Source organism: Macrobrachium rosenbergii, chromosome 19, assembly GCF_040412425.1.
Source record: "Macrobrachium rosenbergii isolate ZJJX-2024 chromosome 19, ASM4041242v1, whole genome shotgun sequence".
In the NCBI taxonomy this organism is placed as follows: Eukaryota; Metazoa; Arthropoda; class Malacostraca; order Decapoda; family Palaemonidae; genus Macrobrachium; species Macrobrachium rosenbergii.
In genome coordinates, this window is record NC_089759.1 from 17508627 (window position 1) to 17527105 (window position 18479).

Sequence of the window (18479 nt, forward strand, 5' to 3'; positions counted from 1 at the left end):
TAGCCCGAAGCAAAGAGCTCTGCATTGAAACACTCGTCCCCCTAGTACAAACCTCAAATACTTCCTCGACTGGGGATGTATGGGAACGTGAAAGTAAGCGTCCTGTAAGTCCAGAGCGACCATCGAATCTCCTGGTCTTAATGCTCCTAAAACAGACTGGGACGTCTCCATCGTGAACTTCTCCTTCACCATGAAGCGGTTCAGTCTACTGACATCAAGGACTGGACTCAATCCTCCCGACTGCTTCGAACTAGGAACAGTCGGTTGTAGAATCCTGGGAGTCCAGCTCCAGGACTTGCTCCACAGCTCTGGCTCGAGCATTTGCTCTAATAGCTCGAAAAGGATCTGTTGCTTCTCTTGAAGGAATGAGGACGACAGATCCCTGGGCGACGTGCACAGAAGTGGTGAGTCGAGAAAGGGGATCTTGTATCCTCTCTCGATAACTTCAAGGGACATGTCTGCCCCTCTTACTCTCCAGGCTCTCGCAAACGAAAGAAGCCTGGCTCCTACAGGTGTCTGGAGGCGCTGCAAATCACTTCCTGCCCCAAGGTTTAGGCGGGGCTCCGCCTCTGAAAAGACCTCTACCTCGGGGAGAAGATCTAGAGGAAGAAGCTCCTCCACGAAAGGGCTTCTACTTCCTGGAGGTCTGACCCGACAACGACATCAAAGGGACTGCCGGGCGTCTTGACGAGTGGGCCAAGAGGTCTTGAGTGGCCTCCTTCAAGCTGGAGGAGAGATCCTTGAACAAGGACTGGGGGGAAGAGATGGCTCGAAAAGGGGGGAGAACAGCAAGCCCCTCTGCGACGGAGAAACTGACTTTGCAAAGTATGACGCCAAAGGCATCTGGTGTTCCCAGGCGGTCACCCATCCAAGTACTGACCAGACCCAACGTTGCTTAACCGCTGATCGCACGAGAAGCGGTGCTTTCAACGTGGTATGGCCGTTGGCTGGTAGGGCCATAGGCTGTAAAGTTACAGTACAAGGCCCTCTTCTTCAAGAGGCCCGCATACAAAGAGGGAAGCCAGTTCCTCTGAGCCATCCCTGACTGCCTTGTCCATGCAGTTCAACACGCTGGACAGCTCCCCAGGCAGATCGAGTCGGGACTCCTAATCCTGACGTCTAGAGCCCCAAACACCAGTCCAGGAAATTGAAGACCTCCATGGTTCGAAACAGTCCTTTCAAATGGTGATCCGTCTCCGACATAGTCCAGGACACTTTGGCAGCCGACAGGAGGGACCTTCTAGGCGCGTCGACCAAGCTAGCGAAGTCTCCTGGGACAACGAAGGAACTCTTGAGCCGGCGTCCTCCCGGTCTCTTACCACATACCTGCCTTGCCGCTCAGCTTGGACGGAGGCAGGGCAAAGAAGTCTAGCCTTGGGTCTTCCTTCCTCCATCCAAGTGTTAACCTTCTTGAAGGCCTTCTTCGTCGCCAGAGACGAAGTCATCTTGACAAACCCCGGCGCTCTCCTCGTCTCAGGACGAAGCAAACTGCGAAGGAGGAGAGAGAGTGGCCGAGGGTTTGAAACTTGTCGCCAAACAAGTCCTTAAGAAAGGCCGGCTAACACCTGGTAGTCCGTGAGGCGAGGAAGGGGGAGGCTGCTCAAGGACTGCAGGCTCCGACTCACAAGAGACTTCTCCTCTTCAATGGGAGAAACGAAGGCCTTGCAGTCCAACACGCAGATGGGATCTACGCTTCCCCGCAGACTTTGATTGCTCTGAAGCTTCACTTCGAGCAACCAAAGAGGCGTCCTCCCGAGAGTCCATCCGGCGTCCTGCACGGCAGCGAGAGGAGCGCCCTGACGAGCAGCTACAGAAGCGCCCAGGATAGCTGCTTGCGGAGCGTCACGATGGCGGTCCAGCTGGCGTCCTGCACGGCAGCGAGAGAAGCGCCCTGACGAGCAGCTACAGAAGCGTCCAGGATAGCTGCTTGCAGAGCGTCACGCTGGTGGTCCAGCGGCGCCCTGCACGGCAGCGAGAGGAGCGCCCTGAAGAGCAGCTACAGAAGCGCCCAGGATAGCTGCTTGCGGAGCGTCACGATGGCGGTCCGGCCGGCGCCCTGCATGGCAGCGAGAGGAGCATCCTGACGAAGCTACAGAAGCGCCCAGGATAGCTGCTAGCGGAACGTCCACGATGGCGGTCCAGCCGGCGTCCTGCACGGCAGCGAGAGGAGCGCCCTGACGAGCAGCTACAGAAGCGCCCAGGATAGCTGCTTGCGGAGCGTCACGCTGCAGCAGAGCGTCACGATGGCGATCCAGCGGCGGTGAACACGACTGGGAGACGAAGCATGCTTGACAGAAAGGCCCCCCAGTCAATATATTGTGAAATAGGCTACCTACTTGGGAAGTCTCAACTCCCGCTTAGCCTATGAGTACTAGAATTTGGCTCGCCTACGTTAGGCAGGTAGATTTAAATCAGTCTCGGCGAGATAAAACCTATTCTCGTCGTTTTAACTAAAATTAAGGTAGGTTATCTCCTCACCCTGACTAAAACTTATGTTTGATACCGACCTGAGTAAATTATGGCATCTTTAACGTTTACCGTGCTACTTTGAACTCGCGAAAGCGTTTGTTTACTTTTTACTAGGAGGCAGCCATTTGCCTACGTGACGTCACTCTAGTCCCGCTGCTCTCGGTAGACTATCTCCAAAAACAAACCTTACATTTCCTTTAATAACTCCATAAGTGTTTGATTTTGTTGTAACAACATAGTTACGAAAACTTTATTGGACATATCCTCTTCAGCGCCTACGAGTCCGTTTTCACGACGTGCACTTTGACTGACCCAGCGTTACTATTGTTTCTTCTTTATTATCGCTTGACTCGCTCAATCTATGCACCTTCGCAATAGATAATATTTGATAGCCATCTTCCAGATGCAAAAAGGAGCACTATTAGTGCGAGAATGAAATCCTGAACTAATAAATTAGCAGGGTGGGAGGCAAAGTAAGCGATCATTTATCAAGCAAACCTGCCCCCTACACCTCATGCATATAAAGTGAGGATCTACCGAAACTTTCGGTAGCCTCACCTTAAACTCATTCACACAACATACTCTGAAGCTAGCATAACTAGATCCAGACATCATCCAAAGAGCAAACAAAAGCAAATTCCACAAAAAGCGTATGCCAATCCACAATCCAAAGACAAAAACCAAAAGTCAAATAGAATACTTAAGTGGAAAATAACGAGTTTACGAAATCCAAAGACGGAGGTACTGAAAACAGTTGTTGACAGTACCGGCGACAGAGAAAATCTGAATAGAAAATGGGAATGGTTCCTGATACCCGCCTCCCAGCGCGGGAATGGGTATTAACCACCTGGCCCCACTGCGTGTGCCCATGAGTTTTTGGAATTCTGTCGGACTTCGGAGAATACAGCTATATATATATCTGACAGGTAAGTTGCATGAACAAAATTTTTTTTTGGTTGGCCTTCTGTAATTGCTATGTGTCGTTCAGATTTTGTGTACAGTGCACCTCATCATAACTGTACTTAATAATGAATGACTTTTCTTTCATGCAGGCTGTTGCATTCATCTTAGCTGAAATGGCAATGGAGACTGAGTTGGGCCGATTAGGATGGATGAAGGCTGCTTGGGAAGTAGACCAGGGTCGACGTAATACATATTATGCTTCCATTGCCAAGGGATTTGCAGGAGACGCTGCAAATAGGGCTGCCACTAATGCTGTGCAGGTAAAACTGTTTTTTTTTTTTTTTTTTTTTTTTTAAGAGAATTTGAATTGTGACAATTATATTTTGGAGATATAGGTGAGCTGCAGGGGATGTAAGCTTCATTTGTTCTCTTTGATGCTCTGCTTCTTGAATTGCTCCTCTTTGGGAACAATACAAAATGGATAACTGAATGAAAGGCATACTGTCAGTGGTGATATATTTGCTTTCTTACTGAGAAAAATTGTGTACAAATAATTCTAGTGTATTATTATATGTACTGTAATATGGTGGGTTTGGTTTATAATTTGGATTCGCATGCAGTTTCTATGAAGTATACAAACCTTTGTCTTATGTAGGAGGATCTGAGTGCAAGCTGGTTTGATTGTTTACACTGTTACAGGGGTACTTACAGATAAGAGTGAGTGTAGGCAGATGAGTCCCCACCGTTTACCTGACTAATCCCATACTTTTTCTTCTGTCTCTGTGAACACATCACTGTTCTGCAGTACTTACATCAGATTACTGAGAGAACATTCACCTTGATAGATATTTATTAGGGATTTGTGTGCTTGAGTATAGATGTTTTTCGGTATTTTTGTGATTTTGACCAAAACTAGGTCAAACACTATAAGAAGGTGTGCTAGTGGCAGTTTTGTCTTTAAAACCTCCAGGAGTATCTGAGGGCTCTCTTACCATCCTTAAGGGTGAAAGAACTGTTTACCTCCTCATTCCTGTTGTGATTAGCGTTTACTACCACTTCTGGCACTGCCCCACTGGTGGTGGTGATGGTACTGCTGTTAATGTTGCTGCTATCCCCATTACAGGTAGCCTGTTTTGGGAAGGGATAAGATGTAATTTTGCTGTTGCTGCAACTGTGGGTCCTCCCAGGAGCTCACCTTAGTTGTAGAGGAAAGACTTAGCGAGAAGTACAGTTGGAGGGGGGTTGGGAATTGGTATGTGCTTCCTTTTACTCCTCTTTTTCACTTTGCTCATTGTCTTCCTCCTCGAATTTTGTATCGCATGAGGTAGGTAGAGGGCGTGGAAGTTTTCACCCATGAGAATTCCTGTAGGACATCACACAGGCAACACTTTGCAAAAATTGCTCTTATTTGGAAGACCAATCCACTGGAAGGCAGGAAGGATTTTTTGAGGTGTTTGTGACTAGTTGCCTGGCTTGGCTTCTTGAAGGAGGTTTGACTTATCCCTTGTCATTCCAAGTGTATCTGGTGATATGGCAAACTCATTGGTACTGGGTACCGTCCAATGTTGTGACCAACACTCCATCACCTTGTGCTTGGTTCTGGGATTGGTGTCCACGTCCTATAATGGCCAGGTGGGTATGGTTTCCCATAGATAAGGTACAAGTTATGTAGGGTTAGCTCTCTGACACCCAGTACTTGTTCGTCTTCCTTTTCTTTGAATTAGGGGACTTGTCATTCCTGTTCAGGGATTGGGTTAATGTCCTCCTGTTTCTGTGAGCCTCCCCCAGGTTGGTCTGGTATGCCTACCCTTTCCACCCTAGTAAAATGAATGTCTCTGCGGGTGTGAAACTTTCAAGTCCCAGAGGCTCTGCTCTGTTGGAGCCATGCAGATAGAATGGAAGAGGCACTTTCATGAAGTCTTTGAGCTCATTCGTGAGCACAGTAGCTCAGTGAACTTTGGTGACTCAGGATGCTTGGTTCCTTTAACCCTTAAACGCCTGTTGGACGTAGCAAACGTCGACTAAAATTGTCTGTTGAATGCCGAGTGGGACGTAGCAAACGTCGACTACAAAAAATTTCAACCTTTGGTCAACTTTGACTCGACCGAAATGGTCGAAAAACGCAATTGTAAGCTAAAACTCTTACATTCTAGTAATATTCAATCATGTACCTTCATTTTGCAACAAATTGGAAGTCTCTAGCACAATATTTCGATTTATGGTGAATTTTTGAAAAACTTTTTCTTACGCCATGTAACTCGCCGAAAATTTCAGAAATTCTTTCGTCATTTTGTCGTAATTTTTGCACTGTTCTATATTAGCCGTTACATAAAGTTTTATATATGAAAATGTGCGCAATTTCATGTACAATACAACAGAAAATAACTCATGGTTGTAGCTTTTATCAGTTTTGAAATATTTTCATATAATCACGATAACTGCCAAAATTTCAACCTTCGGTCAACTTTGACTTGACCGAAATGGTAAAAAAATGCAATTGTAAGCTAAAACTCTTACATTCTAGTAATATTCAATCATTTACCTTCATTTTGCAACCAATTGGAAGTCTCTAGCACAATATTTCGATTTATGGTGAATTTTTGAAAAAAACTTTTTCCTTACGTCCGGGCCAGAAATTCTTTCGTCACGTTGTCGTAATGTTTGCACTGTTTTATATTAGTCGTTACATAAAGTTTTATATATGGAAATGTGTGCAATTTCATGTAGAATACAACAGAAAATAACTCATGGTTGTAGCTTTTATCAGTTTTGAAATATTTTCATATAAATCACGATAACTGCCAAAATTTCAAGCTTCGGTCAAATTTAACTCGACTGAAATGGTAAAAAAACGCAATTATAAGCTAAAACTCTTACATTCTAGTAATATTCAATCATGTACCTTCATTTTGCAACAAACTGGAAGTCTTTAGCGCAATATTTCGATTTATGGTGAATTTCTGAAAAAATTTTTCCTTACGTCTGCACGCTGGTAACTCGCCAACATCTCAGAAATTCTTTCGTCATGTTGTCGTAATGTTTGCATCGTTTTACATTAGTCGTTACATAAACTTTTATATATGAAAATGTGTACAATTTCATGTAGAATACAACAGAAATTAGCTCATGGTTGTAGCTTTCATCAGTTTTGAAATATTTTCACATAAATCACGATAACTGCCAAAATTTCAACCTTCAGTCAACTTTAACTCGACCGAAATGGTAAAAAAACGCAATTGTAAGCTAAAACTCTTACATTCTAGTAATATTCAATCGTTTACCTTCATTTTGCAATAAATTGGAAGTCTCTAGCACAATATTTCGATTTATGGTGAATTTTTTAAAAAAACATTTTCCTTACATCTGCGCGGTAACTCGGCCGAACATCTCAGAAATTCTTTCGTCTCGTTGTCGTAATATTTGCACCGTTTTATATTAGTCGTTACATAAAGTTTTATATATGAAAATGTGCGCAATTTCATTTACAATACAACAAAAAATAACTCATGGTTGTAGCTTTTATCAGTTTTGAAATATTTTCATATAAATCACGATAAATAGAAAAAATTCGACTTTCGGTCAACTTTAACTCGACCGAAATGGTTGAAAACTGCAATTGTAAGCTAAAACACTTACAGTCTAGTAATATTCAATCAATTAGCTTCATTTTTCAACAAACGGGAAGTCTCTAGCACAATATTTCGATTTATGGTGAATTTAAAAAAAAATTTTTACGTCCGCTGGCGTTAATTCATGCATCATTTTGTGATAATATTTTCTCTGTGTTGCTTTGATCGTTTTAAAATTTGGTATATACCAAAATCATCGCAATTTAGTGTACAATACAACTATAAAAAAATTAAGTCATTAGCTTTAACCATTTTGCTTACAGCGCGATTTGTATACAATTGTATGTTTTTTTTTTTTGCTGTCATATATTCCAATATTTATATATGATAATGATATTTTTTTTCATTTCTGATGGTTGCATACTAAACTTCAGGCAATGCCAAAAAATGAGCCAAAAATGAACTCTTAATCTTACAAACTAAGCGTGCTGTGATTTAAAAAAAAAAAACTTTTTTTCTGCTTCGGCGCTAACTCGCCGAACGCTGCCGGCATACGGGAGACGTTTTTGTAAATAGGGCTTCGGCAGTAAAGGGTTAATTGAATGAGCTTCAGGGTTTGCTATTGATGGTACTTCCAGCATCCATTTGACCCATGCTGCATCCACTATTCAGCCTTTTATTTTACACATTCCAGCTGCTCTTCCTCCATCTTGCTGTCAGCTGGGGTTTTCTCCCAGTTTCACCTTTATATATTTGAAATTCATCTAATTTCTGGGTGTTTTTACTTACTGTCCAACCATTCCAACTCCCTTTTTTCAGTCTTAGCACTGAATGACTAAAAGTATCCTAGTGCCTTGCTTGTTTTTATGATTCATTCTTTCTACTTCAAAGGAGGGAACCACTTTAGACAGGACCCCTCTCCAAGGGAAAAGGCCACATTAGACAGGACTGAAATACCAGGAGCAGGGTTTTTGTATGTTTTATCTTCAGTATAGTAATAGGAAGAGCTAGGCAGATTTAGGAATGGCAGGATAATGAACACAAGAAAATACGTTCTTCACCGTGTTGGGCTGATGCTTCACAGGGTAGCAGTTTAAATACCCAGCGAGGAAATTGCAAGTACCATTGCCATTGTTTACTGAGAATATTCCATAACAGTTATTCTTCCCTTGCCCAGCAACCAAGGCTGCATCATGCCTTTGTCCATCAAGGTTGAAACATTGGACATGGGCAAGTTGGGAGTTGACCCTTTTTCATATTTGTATAGCTATCTCTGGTTGTCCACAAAGCTACTAGCACATAGAAACCAGTTAGTTGAGTTTCCTTATTTAGCACTTGCAGTACACCCCTTCAGGATGCACAAGGTTCACCATTTTATTTAATCTATCAGACCACAGAGTATTTGTTTACTGTACTTTGGACTGTCAACTGTTTACCCAGTCTTTCAAGAAAAGGATGGCATTTTTAGCTGTGCGATAGCAGAGTAGTGACATGAAAAAGGTACACTATGATCTAAAGCGATTAATGTTTGTTCATTAGGATTCTGGATTTCCTTGTTTAGCCCTTACAGGGCTGGCCTGAATTATTTTTTTTATTAAAATTTGGTTTTATTCATTGAACTACAGGTTAAAAATTTTATAAAGAGGTTAATTGAAAATAAGGATGTTCCTGCAAAATTTGTTTTGTATTAAAAACGTGACATTCATTGTTGATTATATTTTACACATTCACACAAAAGATTATTTGTTAATTTCCATTCTGTACCTGTATGGACTGAGTCGTGTGCTAATCATCGTTGTGTCAAATGCGTATGACAAATTGTAAGACCTGGCTAAATGACTTGCCTGTGTTGTTCCTTATAAATAATATGAAATCCATATCTAATGTTGGGCCTCAACTATATTAATTTGCTAGTATCAGGTTCATTATTCCATATATTCTGCCATTTATTTTGATATTATTATAATGGGTGTCAGATGTTTTACAGTTACTAATAGAAATATCTACATAGCAGTTCCTTACCACTGTAGTTGCTTCATAGAAGCCCTTTTTTAGCTGCTTTAGCAAGAATTGCCTGCCTCCCAGCACCCAAGGAATAAGTTATCAGTTGTCAATTATGAAAGAAGTTTTTCCACTTGCAAGCATAATTTTTTAGGGTGCTGGACTCCTTGTTCCTTAGTAGATATTTTCAAATATTAGGAGCACAGATCCCTAAGATGCTCCTACATGTTGGGCTTAACTTTACTGTAGCATCATACTTCTCAGTTCGGGGAGGAAGGTCCTTTACATCAAATTCTTCTTGCAAAGTTTGGCTTCACTCAGGTATTCCACACACATACAGGGCTTGTACATGAAATTTTTTTCATGCAGTACCAACTTTGGGGCACATTGTGTTAAGTAGTATTTCCCATACAGGTTGTTGTAATTTGCTGTCATTTACACAAAATTCAGGGTTATGGTATTGATCCCACCCCAGTTATTGCTCTCTCTTTTCTGAGGAAGAGTTCTTGTCAAGATGAGCTACTTTATTTCATTACATACAGTACTTTCATCAGTGTAGAGTGATGGTGTCAATGTGCCTGTTTATACTAAGTTTTTGGGTGTACATAAGACTGGTTTTGTTCAAGATGTATTTCACAATGAGAATATTTTTCTGTGAAAAATGAGTATCCAGTAGTGAAGGTGACAACTTGTTCCACAAAAAATAACACTATATATATATTGATTTTTACATACAATCCAAATATAAAAAACAGTTTTTGAATCATGAGGTTAATGGTGCCAAATCCATATTGCTTTGTATTACTTCTGTTACCAATTGATATCTCTTTTTGATTGTCACTTGTGCATACCATGATTTAAAGACAAGCATACCATGACATGAGGTTGATGGTGCCAATCCATATTGCTTTGTATTACTTCAGTCATCTGTTGATATCTTCGCTTGAATATCACTTGTGGATATCATGTTTTTGAGTCATGGTTGATGGTGCCAATCTATATTGCTTTGTATTATTTCAGTCATCAGTTTTTTTCTTGAATGTCATTTGTGGGTATCATGATACTTCCTGGACAGGACTAAGATGAATGTTAAACAGGTACATCATCATAATCTCCATCCTACATCATAGGTCACATCATACAGAGTTAGTAAGATTGGTATGTATGAGACTGTTCATCCTGGTGTTCACTGACTGCCTCCTGGAAAGTAGAGAAGCATTAATGAGCAAATAATTTTGCTTTGTCAAGATCTTAATTATGCATATTGCAGGTGTTGTCATTTCAACATTTGTATATCAACCATTTGATGTAACATCTTGCTCCAACTAACATGTACTCTGACTAACATGTACTCTGACTAACATGTACTCTGACTAACATGTACTCTGACTAACATGTACTCTGCCATCAATCTCTTTTCAGTGTGTGTCTGTCCTGCTGGTTGTGCACAGATCTCGTTTACAATACAACATTCAACATATTTTTTAACAGGATTTTTTAAGGATACTTTCACAACATAGAGCTCAGTACACAAACATTCAGTACACAAACATTTATTTTACATAGTGGTAAGCCTCTGTTTTGCAAATTAAATTTTTCAGTGATATATAGTAACTAACTTTTAAGCTGGTAGCACATTCCTATCTTAAGCTCACCTTACATAACCACTTATTATACCTCACCAATATGTAGTAGGAACTTTGAATGACTGATTGTACCCCACAAGTGTACAAGCAGAATGTTGAATACCAGTTGTGTTCTTCTTCAGCCAAAGATGCAAATTTAGTTGGTTTATATGATACAAATATTATGTATAGAATGATGAGATTCAGAAGCCATTTTGGGATTTTGATTTCAAAATTGAAAAATTTTTTGTTAACAGGTATTTGGTGGTAATGGATTCAATACCGAATATCCAGTGGAGAAGCTGATGCGTGATGCCAAGATTTACCAAATCTATGAAGGAACAGCTCAAGTTCAGCGGCTCATCATTGCTCGTGAACATCTTGCCCGAGCCAAGATGGGCCTTTTATAATGTAAATCAATTTTCCAGCCATGAAAAATTGTCACGGTTAATGGGTTCCAGATTTATTATGTCAACTGATGTAAATAAGATAGAATATATATGAAATAAGTTTAGTTCCTAATGCACTCACAAGTCTGTATTATAATGCATGAAGAAAACCTGGCTTTTGTTCAGAATAATTGTAAGTACACTAAGGAAACAGCTGTAAAGACACCCTTGATAATTTCAACTGCACCAGAAATTTAAATTCAGGACCTTTCCTAAATTACATGGTTGGAATTTTTGATGGATATACTGTGGCCAGCGTGACAAATTATTTACTTTGTTAAGCAATCTGTGGTTTTGCATGTATCCTTTCATGGATAGGAATAAATACAAAATATAAAGGAATTATATAAATTTTCACATATATCTTAAAATTATAAAAAAAAATATAACTGAAGATATCTATCTGCATAGATGGGATGTGTTTACTTTGTTCCAATGAACCAATGTGTACCTACTCATGAATAAGTTAGTACTTACCAAAACACCAAGCCCATCACATGTCCATTTGCATCATTGTTTAAGAAATGTAAGTCATGATATTATAATGATGGCAGGGGTGGCATTACTTTTAAAAAATACCTTGGTTTTACAATATATAAAAATTTCTGAGAATATAAGTAGAGTTGTTACCTTGGTATCATATACAAACTTGAAATTGGCATTTTTATGTATAATTCCAAAAGGTTTCACATCGAGGTTAGAAATAATTATTGGTTTTTATTGAAAATTTGACTCAATCTCTTTGCCTTCTTTGTATTATGAGACCTAATTTGTAATTAACTTTGCTTATATTTTCCGAGGAAAAACAAAATGCAACAATCAATGCAATTTTTCAGAAACCTGTACAAAACATAGTTCAGTAAAATATTTTCAAATTTATACAGAATTTCATTCACACCAGGCACAAAAATCACTTGTGTTAAAATGAGTAAGGTAACTTTGTTGTAAAATGAATTATTCATAAATGATATGCAAGGAAACACACACATGAACAATACCAGAAGGCTAACAGAGCAAGTACAGTATATTCCAGTCATAAAACACTAACTTTAGTGAAATATTAAGAAACTAAGGATAATCAGAAGAAAGATCATAAGTAGTTGGTTCGAGTGTAAATTTATTTAGCTGATTCTTCTGTGAATCCTTGGTCAATGTGAAGCTTGTTTTACAATTTCTTGAAATCAAAAGATATGGATTTAGAAAAATATTCTTGGCAAATCACTGGATTAAGAAAATTGAAATTTTTTTTTACTTTGGCCAAGGGTAATAAACTTTTTTCTGTTACTTTCAATGAGATGGGCAACCTAAGAACCAAATTTAGCCTTATCCTATTGTGCACACCTCATTCTTCTATGTGACCTCTATTTAGTTGGGAGTATGTTGTACTTCCCAGGATTTACACTGAGATTTTACCAGTTACCATGCTGTTTCATTGGGTGTATGTTGTACTTCCCAGGATTTACACTGAGATTTTACCAGTTATCATGCTGTTTCAATCTTCTCATTTCTATGTGCTTTTTTAATCTGAAGTGGTTAACATGTGAATATTTTTACCCTCTTCAATGTAGTGTGTGAGGGCTCCATCCTTCCAGAGTTTTGACTAGTACCCAGGTGTCTCCCTCTCCTCATGAAGTTACTGTTGCCAGAATGAATACCAGTTCTTTGGAAGCTTGAATTTCAAGTCATTGGTTCTTGTGGGGTTGTTCCATACGAATAGAGTTCATTTCCTGAATACTAATAACAACAACTACTCATAGTTCTTCGTTGGACTGGTCGGTACCGTTCTCGGCTAGCACTCTGCAGGGCCCGTGTTCGAAACTCCGGCCAGCCAATGAAGAATTAGAGGAATTTATTTCTGGTGATAGAAATTCATTTCTCGGTTTAATGTGGTTCGGATTCCACAATAAGCTGTAGGTCCCATTGCTAGGTAACCAATTGGTTCTTAGCCACGTAAAATTAATCCTTCGGGCCAGCCCTAGGAGAGCTGTTAATCAGCTCAGTGGTCTGGTTAAACTAAGGTATACTTAATAGCATGAACGGTAAAATATTCAGGGTCAGCCCTAGGAGAGCTGTTAATCAGCTCAGTGGTCTGGTTAAACTAAGGTATACTTAACTTAATATCATGAATGGCAAAACATTCACATCTCATCTAGTTAAGAGAAGCATTTGATCAGTGAGCTAGATGAAATAAAAAAGTATAGAGATGTTTCTCTTTTCTATGAGGTTTTTTCTTTTAGGCTTCCCACTTTCTATGCCAAAACTCACACCTCACTACAGTAATGCTGATCCTTCTCTCGCAGGACACTGGCTGTGCGTGAGTTAGTTGCAAGGTCATTTTAGAAACCCCTTCCTGTTGTATCTGCTCATGCGCTGCAGATTGCAGTGGTGTCTTTGTTGATATATTTCGAGGCTCCACTACCATACCTGTTGATGTTTGCTGCTTCTCTCTGATGATCATCCCACCCTCGACTCGATTGTCCTTACCTGCCCATGTTCTAGGTCTTTCCTGTGTCCTCAACTGCCCTCATGTTCTCTGCTTCAAAATCTCAACAGATCCTGGGTATCCTCTTGCCCTTCATTTGGTCAATGCTATGGTAACTCTGATTCACTTCTACATTCTCCACTGCTCAGAAATCCTTTGGTGCTCTATGCTGGGCCACTATTTTTAAGTTTACCTAGAGATACCCTCAATTTTAATTTTTCGGGTGCTGTTCTGACCCAGTTTGCAGTTCCTTGGCTTTTAGTTAAGCTACTGAGGGTTCACTACCAAGCCCTGTGATAACCCCTCCTTGCCTAAGAGTTCCAGTTGTTGTCTGGAGCATTTTCATTTTTTTATCCTTGTGGGTTTGGTTATTCTGGGATCCCATAACTTGAGACACCTGATTCCCCTGCTCTGTCATGTCTCCTGCTTCCTTCAAGGGGACTGTTTCCTTAAGTACTCTATGTACTCTTGTCGTCCTTTGGAGTCTTCTCTCAAATTCTCTCACAATCCCTCGTGTTCAAGAGTTACATTGGCGCCAGTTCAACATAGACTGAACTTCAAGTGCATCCTATACACAGCCTTTTTCATGTTTGCCTTGGTCCTCGTTGTAAATTCTTAGCTTCTTCAGGATGACTCTTCCTTCATGGAAATTCTTTATTATGGTGATGTTGGTTTTTCTCCAGCAAGTTTCGGTTTTGGCACTTTTTCCCTCATACTTATAGAGATCATGGCTTCAGCAGTATATTCATTGACCCCTTGAATACCAGGCATTACCTCCCTTTTCCTGCTCTTCGTTTCAGGTTTTCTGGATAATGAACAGTTATCTAGGCTTGCTCATTCCACCAACAAGATTCAGTTTGGCTCCTCCCATTTCCCTGGCCCATCGTTTGATCACTAGTCTGCTGTGGGGTTGGCTGTGTTACATTCTGTATTGAGAATTATGCTCTGTATGTAGTGACTGGAGTAGGGGGCTCACGGGCGCCAGTCTCTTTCTCGCTGGTGGTTGACCTTTGACAGTAGTTGTAGCCAAGGATTGTCGGTCTTTTCATACTGCCCCCTCCCCGGTGTATTGGTTTCCCCAAGTTTGGTCCCCATTCTGCATGCTGACAGTTGCAATAATAATGGGATTTGCACCTATTAAAGTCTTGTCTTTGGTAAGAGTAGTGGTGCTAAGTCTTTGATGGATGTTGGCCATGTTTTTTTAGCCTTTGCTTTTTCAACTTTGTTTTCTTACGAGGAATTGCATCTCTGCCTTTTCTGCTTAGTCATCTTCCCCATGTATTTCATGGAAAATTCTACTTCTCTGATTTTCTGTTACTTCATAATTCATTTCCTATCTTGAATCTTAAGTTATTTTACTACTGTATATGAAACCTCATCATACAGTATCAAGTCTTCATTTCATACATGCTGATACAGATGGTATACTTCTGTACTTGTTGACCTACCAAGTATTTATCTGCTGTACATATCAATTTTCTTAACTATACAAAATATGAAGTTTTCATAATAAAACTAATATTGTAATACTTACCTGAACACCTGAATTAGCCCTGGTCACCTACCGCCTGAACTACATCCCCATAGCTTTTACCCACTAAGTGGGTAATAAACTGTCAGCGTTACTAATGCTTACAGGAAAATCTAGTCAAATGAGTTACCTGAAGTACCGTTGGCAACACTGCTGCAAGTTCCGGCCGAGTGAGGCCGAGATACCCCAATTCAAATTGAAGTGGGGAGGAGGGTGGGAATCATTCAGGTGTTCAGGTAAGTATTACAATATTAGTTTTATTATGAAAACTTCATATTGCAATACACTCCCTGAACACCTGAATTAGCCCGATTAACAAAATTTAGTGGAGGTGGGATCAATCTAATTCAGCCCTACCTGCCAATAGGAAAAGCAGGTAACTCATTATTCGCCTACTCTGTTTAAATGAATGTATCCTCACCCGGTTATCCCACTCGGCAGGTGAGAATGTCTGTAGAGAGAGTATCCCCGACTTCAGTCTCTTGTCTAGGTACTGTCTGAGTCGAGCTACCTCTCATGTGGTATTCAAACCTCCTCATGGATAGAGAGTTGCAAAATATAAACCAACCTACCATGTGGCTAATCACAGCCTCCCATGATTAGTGGAGAACGATGAACCTCCCATGTGGCTAATCAAAGCACTCTCATTTATGGAGGGTCTGAGTCAAGCTACCTCTCATGTGGTATTCAAACCTCCTCATGGATAGAGTAGCAAAATATAAAAACCAACCTACCATGTGGCTAATCACAGCCTCCCATGATTAGTGGAGAACAACGAACCTCCCATGTGGCTAATCAAAGCACTCTCATGTATGGAGGGGTACGATGAACCTCCCATGTGGCTAATCAAAGCACTCTCATGTATGGAGGGGTACCAAGAACCTCCCATGTGGCTATTGTAGCCTCTCATGTATGGAGGAGATGTTGAGTGTGCAGGTCTTCGAGTTCTTCGCCGTCCGTTGCCGCTGATGTCTGCGCAGAAGAGGTTGAAGAAACCAAACCTGTCCACTGGATCTGCCTATCTTCACAGTACTAACGTCAAACTTAATATTCTCACTATGAACCCCGACTAACAGAGAATCCAAAATTCCAAATTTTCTCAGACTACGTTCATTACCTAGAGTTCCCCCCACCCTTAACATTACTACGTAATTATAAGATCGAGTTGGACATTGCAAAGGGACCAAGCGAGAAATTCTTCTTCGAAGAAAACTGAACGTCTTTTGGGTAGAAAGTCGTGAAAACTGACACCGACTTCCAAGTGGCCGCCTCTAAGAACCTCCGCACTAAGAGAGTAAGCCCTTAGCTAAATGAACGCACCCACGATAGAAGGGTTAGCGGCTACACACGGACTAAGAGAATAACTTTCATGTAAAAAGGAGAACGATGCATCTCCCAAGTGACTATTCAGAGCCTACCCATTAAGGAGGGAATGAGGCAGTGTGCTGAGCCGATGACCCTCCGCCCTGCAGGTTGCGGCAAAGGCCGACAAGCGCAGAAGTATCCCAGCGCCAACGAAACAACCTAGGCTAGCCTACGAGAGCACCTCTTTGGACTCTCGTAGGGAAACTATCAAAGACTAGGATACTTAAGATGTACTAAACTTAAGTTCATGTGATTATACTATCACTATTGCTTAAGATTCTAAAGCCTAGAAGGAATTTCTCTATCTAGTTAACCTAATAATCACCGCACTACGTGAGTACTACCTTAGCTAAATGAGCGCACCCTAGATAGCAGACTTTGCCATTAAACGTGGACTAAGTGAATAACCTTCCGAGTCTTCGCACTAAGAGAATACCACCTCAGCTAATTGAACGCACCCTAGATGGGAGAATTCGCCACTATACGCGGTGGGGAGAATTGAACGTCTCGTAAGTAAAGGAAGAAAACAAAGATGGACTCGCAAGTAAACTACCTCCAGAATAGAAAGCTCTGAACCATTCCTTAGAAAGGAAGATGAAGTGGACATACTCCGAATACTGTGCGGTAATGAAAAAAAAAAAACTGTTAAATACTAAATATAATGTCACGTCAAATTAAATTGCATTCAAGGGCATAACTTCGCACCACATGAGAATCGTGAAGTGTGCCTGCAGCTGTGTTCGTGTAGTGAGCGCTTATGAACCAGGAATCGGGAACCCTTCTCCGAAAGTAACTAATCGCATCCTTGACAGCGGACGGGAAGGATTCTGTGGTGATACATGAAGTGTACACAGAAGGGGACGAGGTTTATCAGCCTTTGATAAATATTCGCATCGGACATAAAGACATCCCCGCTGATGCCGGAACCGAACACTTGCAGATAAAGAACCTTAAATGAACGAAGCAGAGTTTTAGCCTCGGCCACGACTTCCGGAAGAAGAGAAATACTTATCATTTCCTGCCTAGGAAACTTCCCGAAGCTCGCCCATTTTTTTTTTTATCTGCAGCTAAAGCTGAAAGAAAGAAATAAAACACCTAACCAATTATCTTAACATTAGAACTTCCGACAAATCTCATGAGAGAGCCCAAGGGAATGTAACAAGTCAAAGGAGACCTTACTACTAGAAATTTTTGGGAAGATAGAAAAATGTACTGCAAAGTGCTGAGCGGTAGCCAGCGATAGCCAAAAATGGAAGAATCTTGACTTTCCAAAGGAAGAAAAGAAAACCAGCTATTCGGTTATGGCAGGCCTAAAGATGGAATGACCTTCCTTACGACACAAACTTCCCCATGTCAAGTTGACCTGGTAAGGCTTACGGGTTGACTTCTCAAGGTGAAAGAAAACAATGTCTAGACATAACTTTAGTGTCTGGACTGTCTAGCTGTTTGCTCGGCAGTCACCCACAACTAGGTTCATCATGCAAGAGTTTGGATGATAATGGTGAAAATGCGGTTGTCTAAAAGATCTTCCGCATGAGGAGGAACATCGGAACTTCCGTAAGGAGCATTAGGAATTCCGGAAGCGCAGGCGTAAGAGCCAGCAAGGAGCAAGAGTCATAGACGTCTTGACACTACCGCAATTCCTGATTACGTGATGAATGAGACCGAATGGCTGAAAGTATACACCTCTAAGTTCCAATGATCTTGTTCCCCCCTCGAGTTCTCAGATATGACACGGCAGTTACGATGTCGCAAAGCAGACCCACTACTGTGTTGCACACTAGGACTGAGAAACACCTGAGGGCTTCCTTTACAGCCCTGAGGTTCCCGAAGGTTATGACTCCTCTCGTTCCCGATCCCTCCAGAGGCCCGAAGCCTGGGTTCCTACAAAGTTGCTCCCCAACCTTGATATGAGGCATCTGAGTACAGATGAACGTCAGGAAGAGGGGAGACTATAGACCTTCCGGATGTCAGATGCGCTTCTTCTGACAATCACAGACAATCTGACAAGCGAGAATCGTTCCAGATTATACCTGCATTCTCGATGTGGAAGTCCCAGCGATTCCTGAGACATACTTGAAGAGA

General features: G+C 41.1%; 1 protein-coding gene, 1 long non-coding RNA gene and 1 pseudogene across 5 annotated transcripts in view; 1 reads left to right on the forward strand and 2 right to left on the reverse strand.

The window, feature by feature from the left end:
- Nucleotides 1-11895, forward strand: part of Mcad (Medium-chain acyl-CoA dehydrogenase) — a 74582-nt gene extending 62687 nt beyond the window's left edge. For 2 of the 3 annotated variants that reach the window (XM_067121093.1, XM_067121091.1), the window contains exons 9-10: nucleotides 3522-3692; nucleotides 10825-11895. In XM_067121093.1, the coding sequence (XP_066977194.1) occupies nucleotides 3522-3692; nucleotides 10825-10977 (324 nt within the window). In that variant the 3' untranslated portion in view covers nucleotides 10978-11895. Of the gene's footprint in view, nucleotides 1-3521; nucleotides 3693-10364; nucleotides 10511-10824 lie in introns of all 3 variants that reach the window. The other variant, XR_010856085.1, reaches the window with a different exon arrangement.
- LOC136848873 (5S ribosomal RNA) lies at nucleotides 832-948 on the reverse strand (annotated as a pseudogene).
- LOC136848659 (uncharacterized) overlaps nucleotides 8605-18479 on the reverse strand; it is a 29944-nt gene continuing 20069 nt past the window's right edge. For both annotated transcript variants that reach the window (XR_010856086.1, XR_010856087.1), the window contains exon 3: nucleotides 8605-10142. This is a non-coding gene — a long non-coding RNA (uncharacterized lncRNA). The remainder of the gene's footprint in view (nucleotides 10143-18479) is intronic.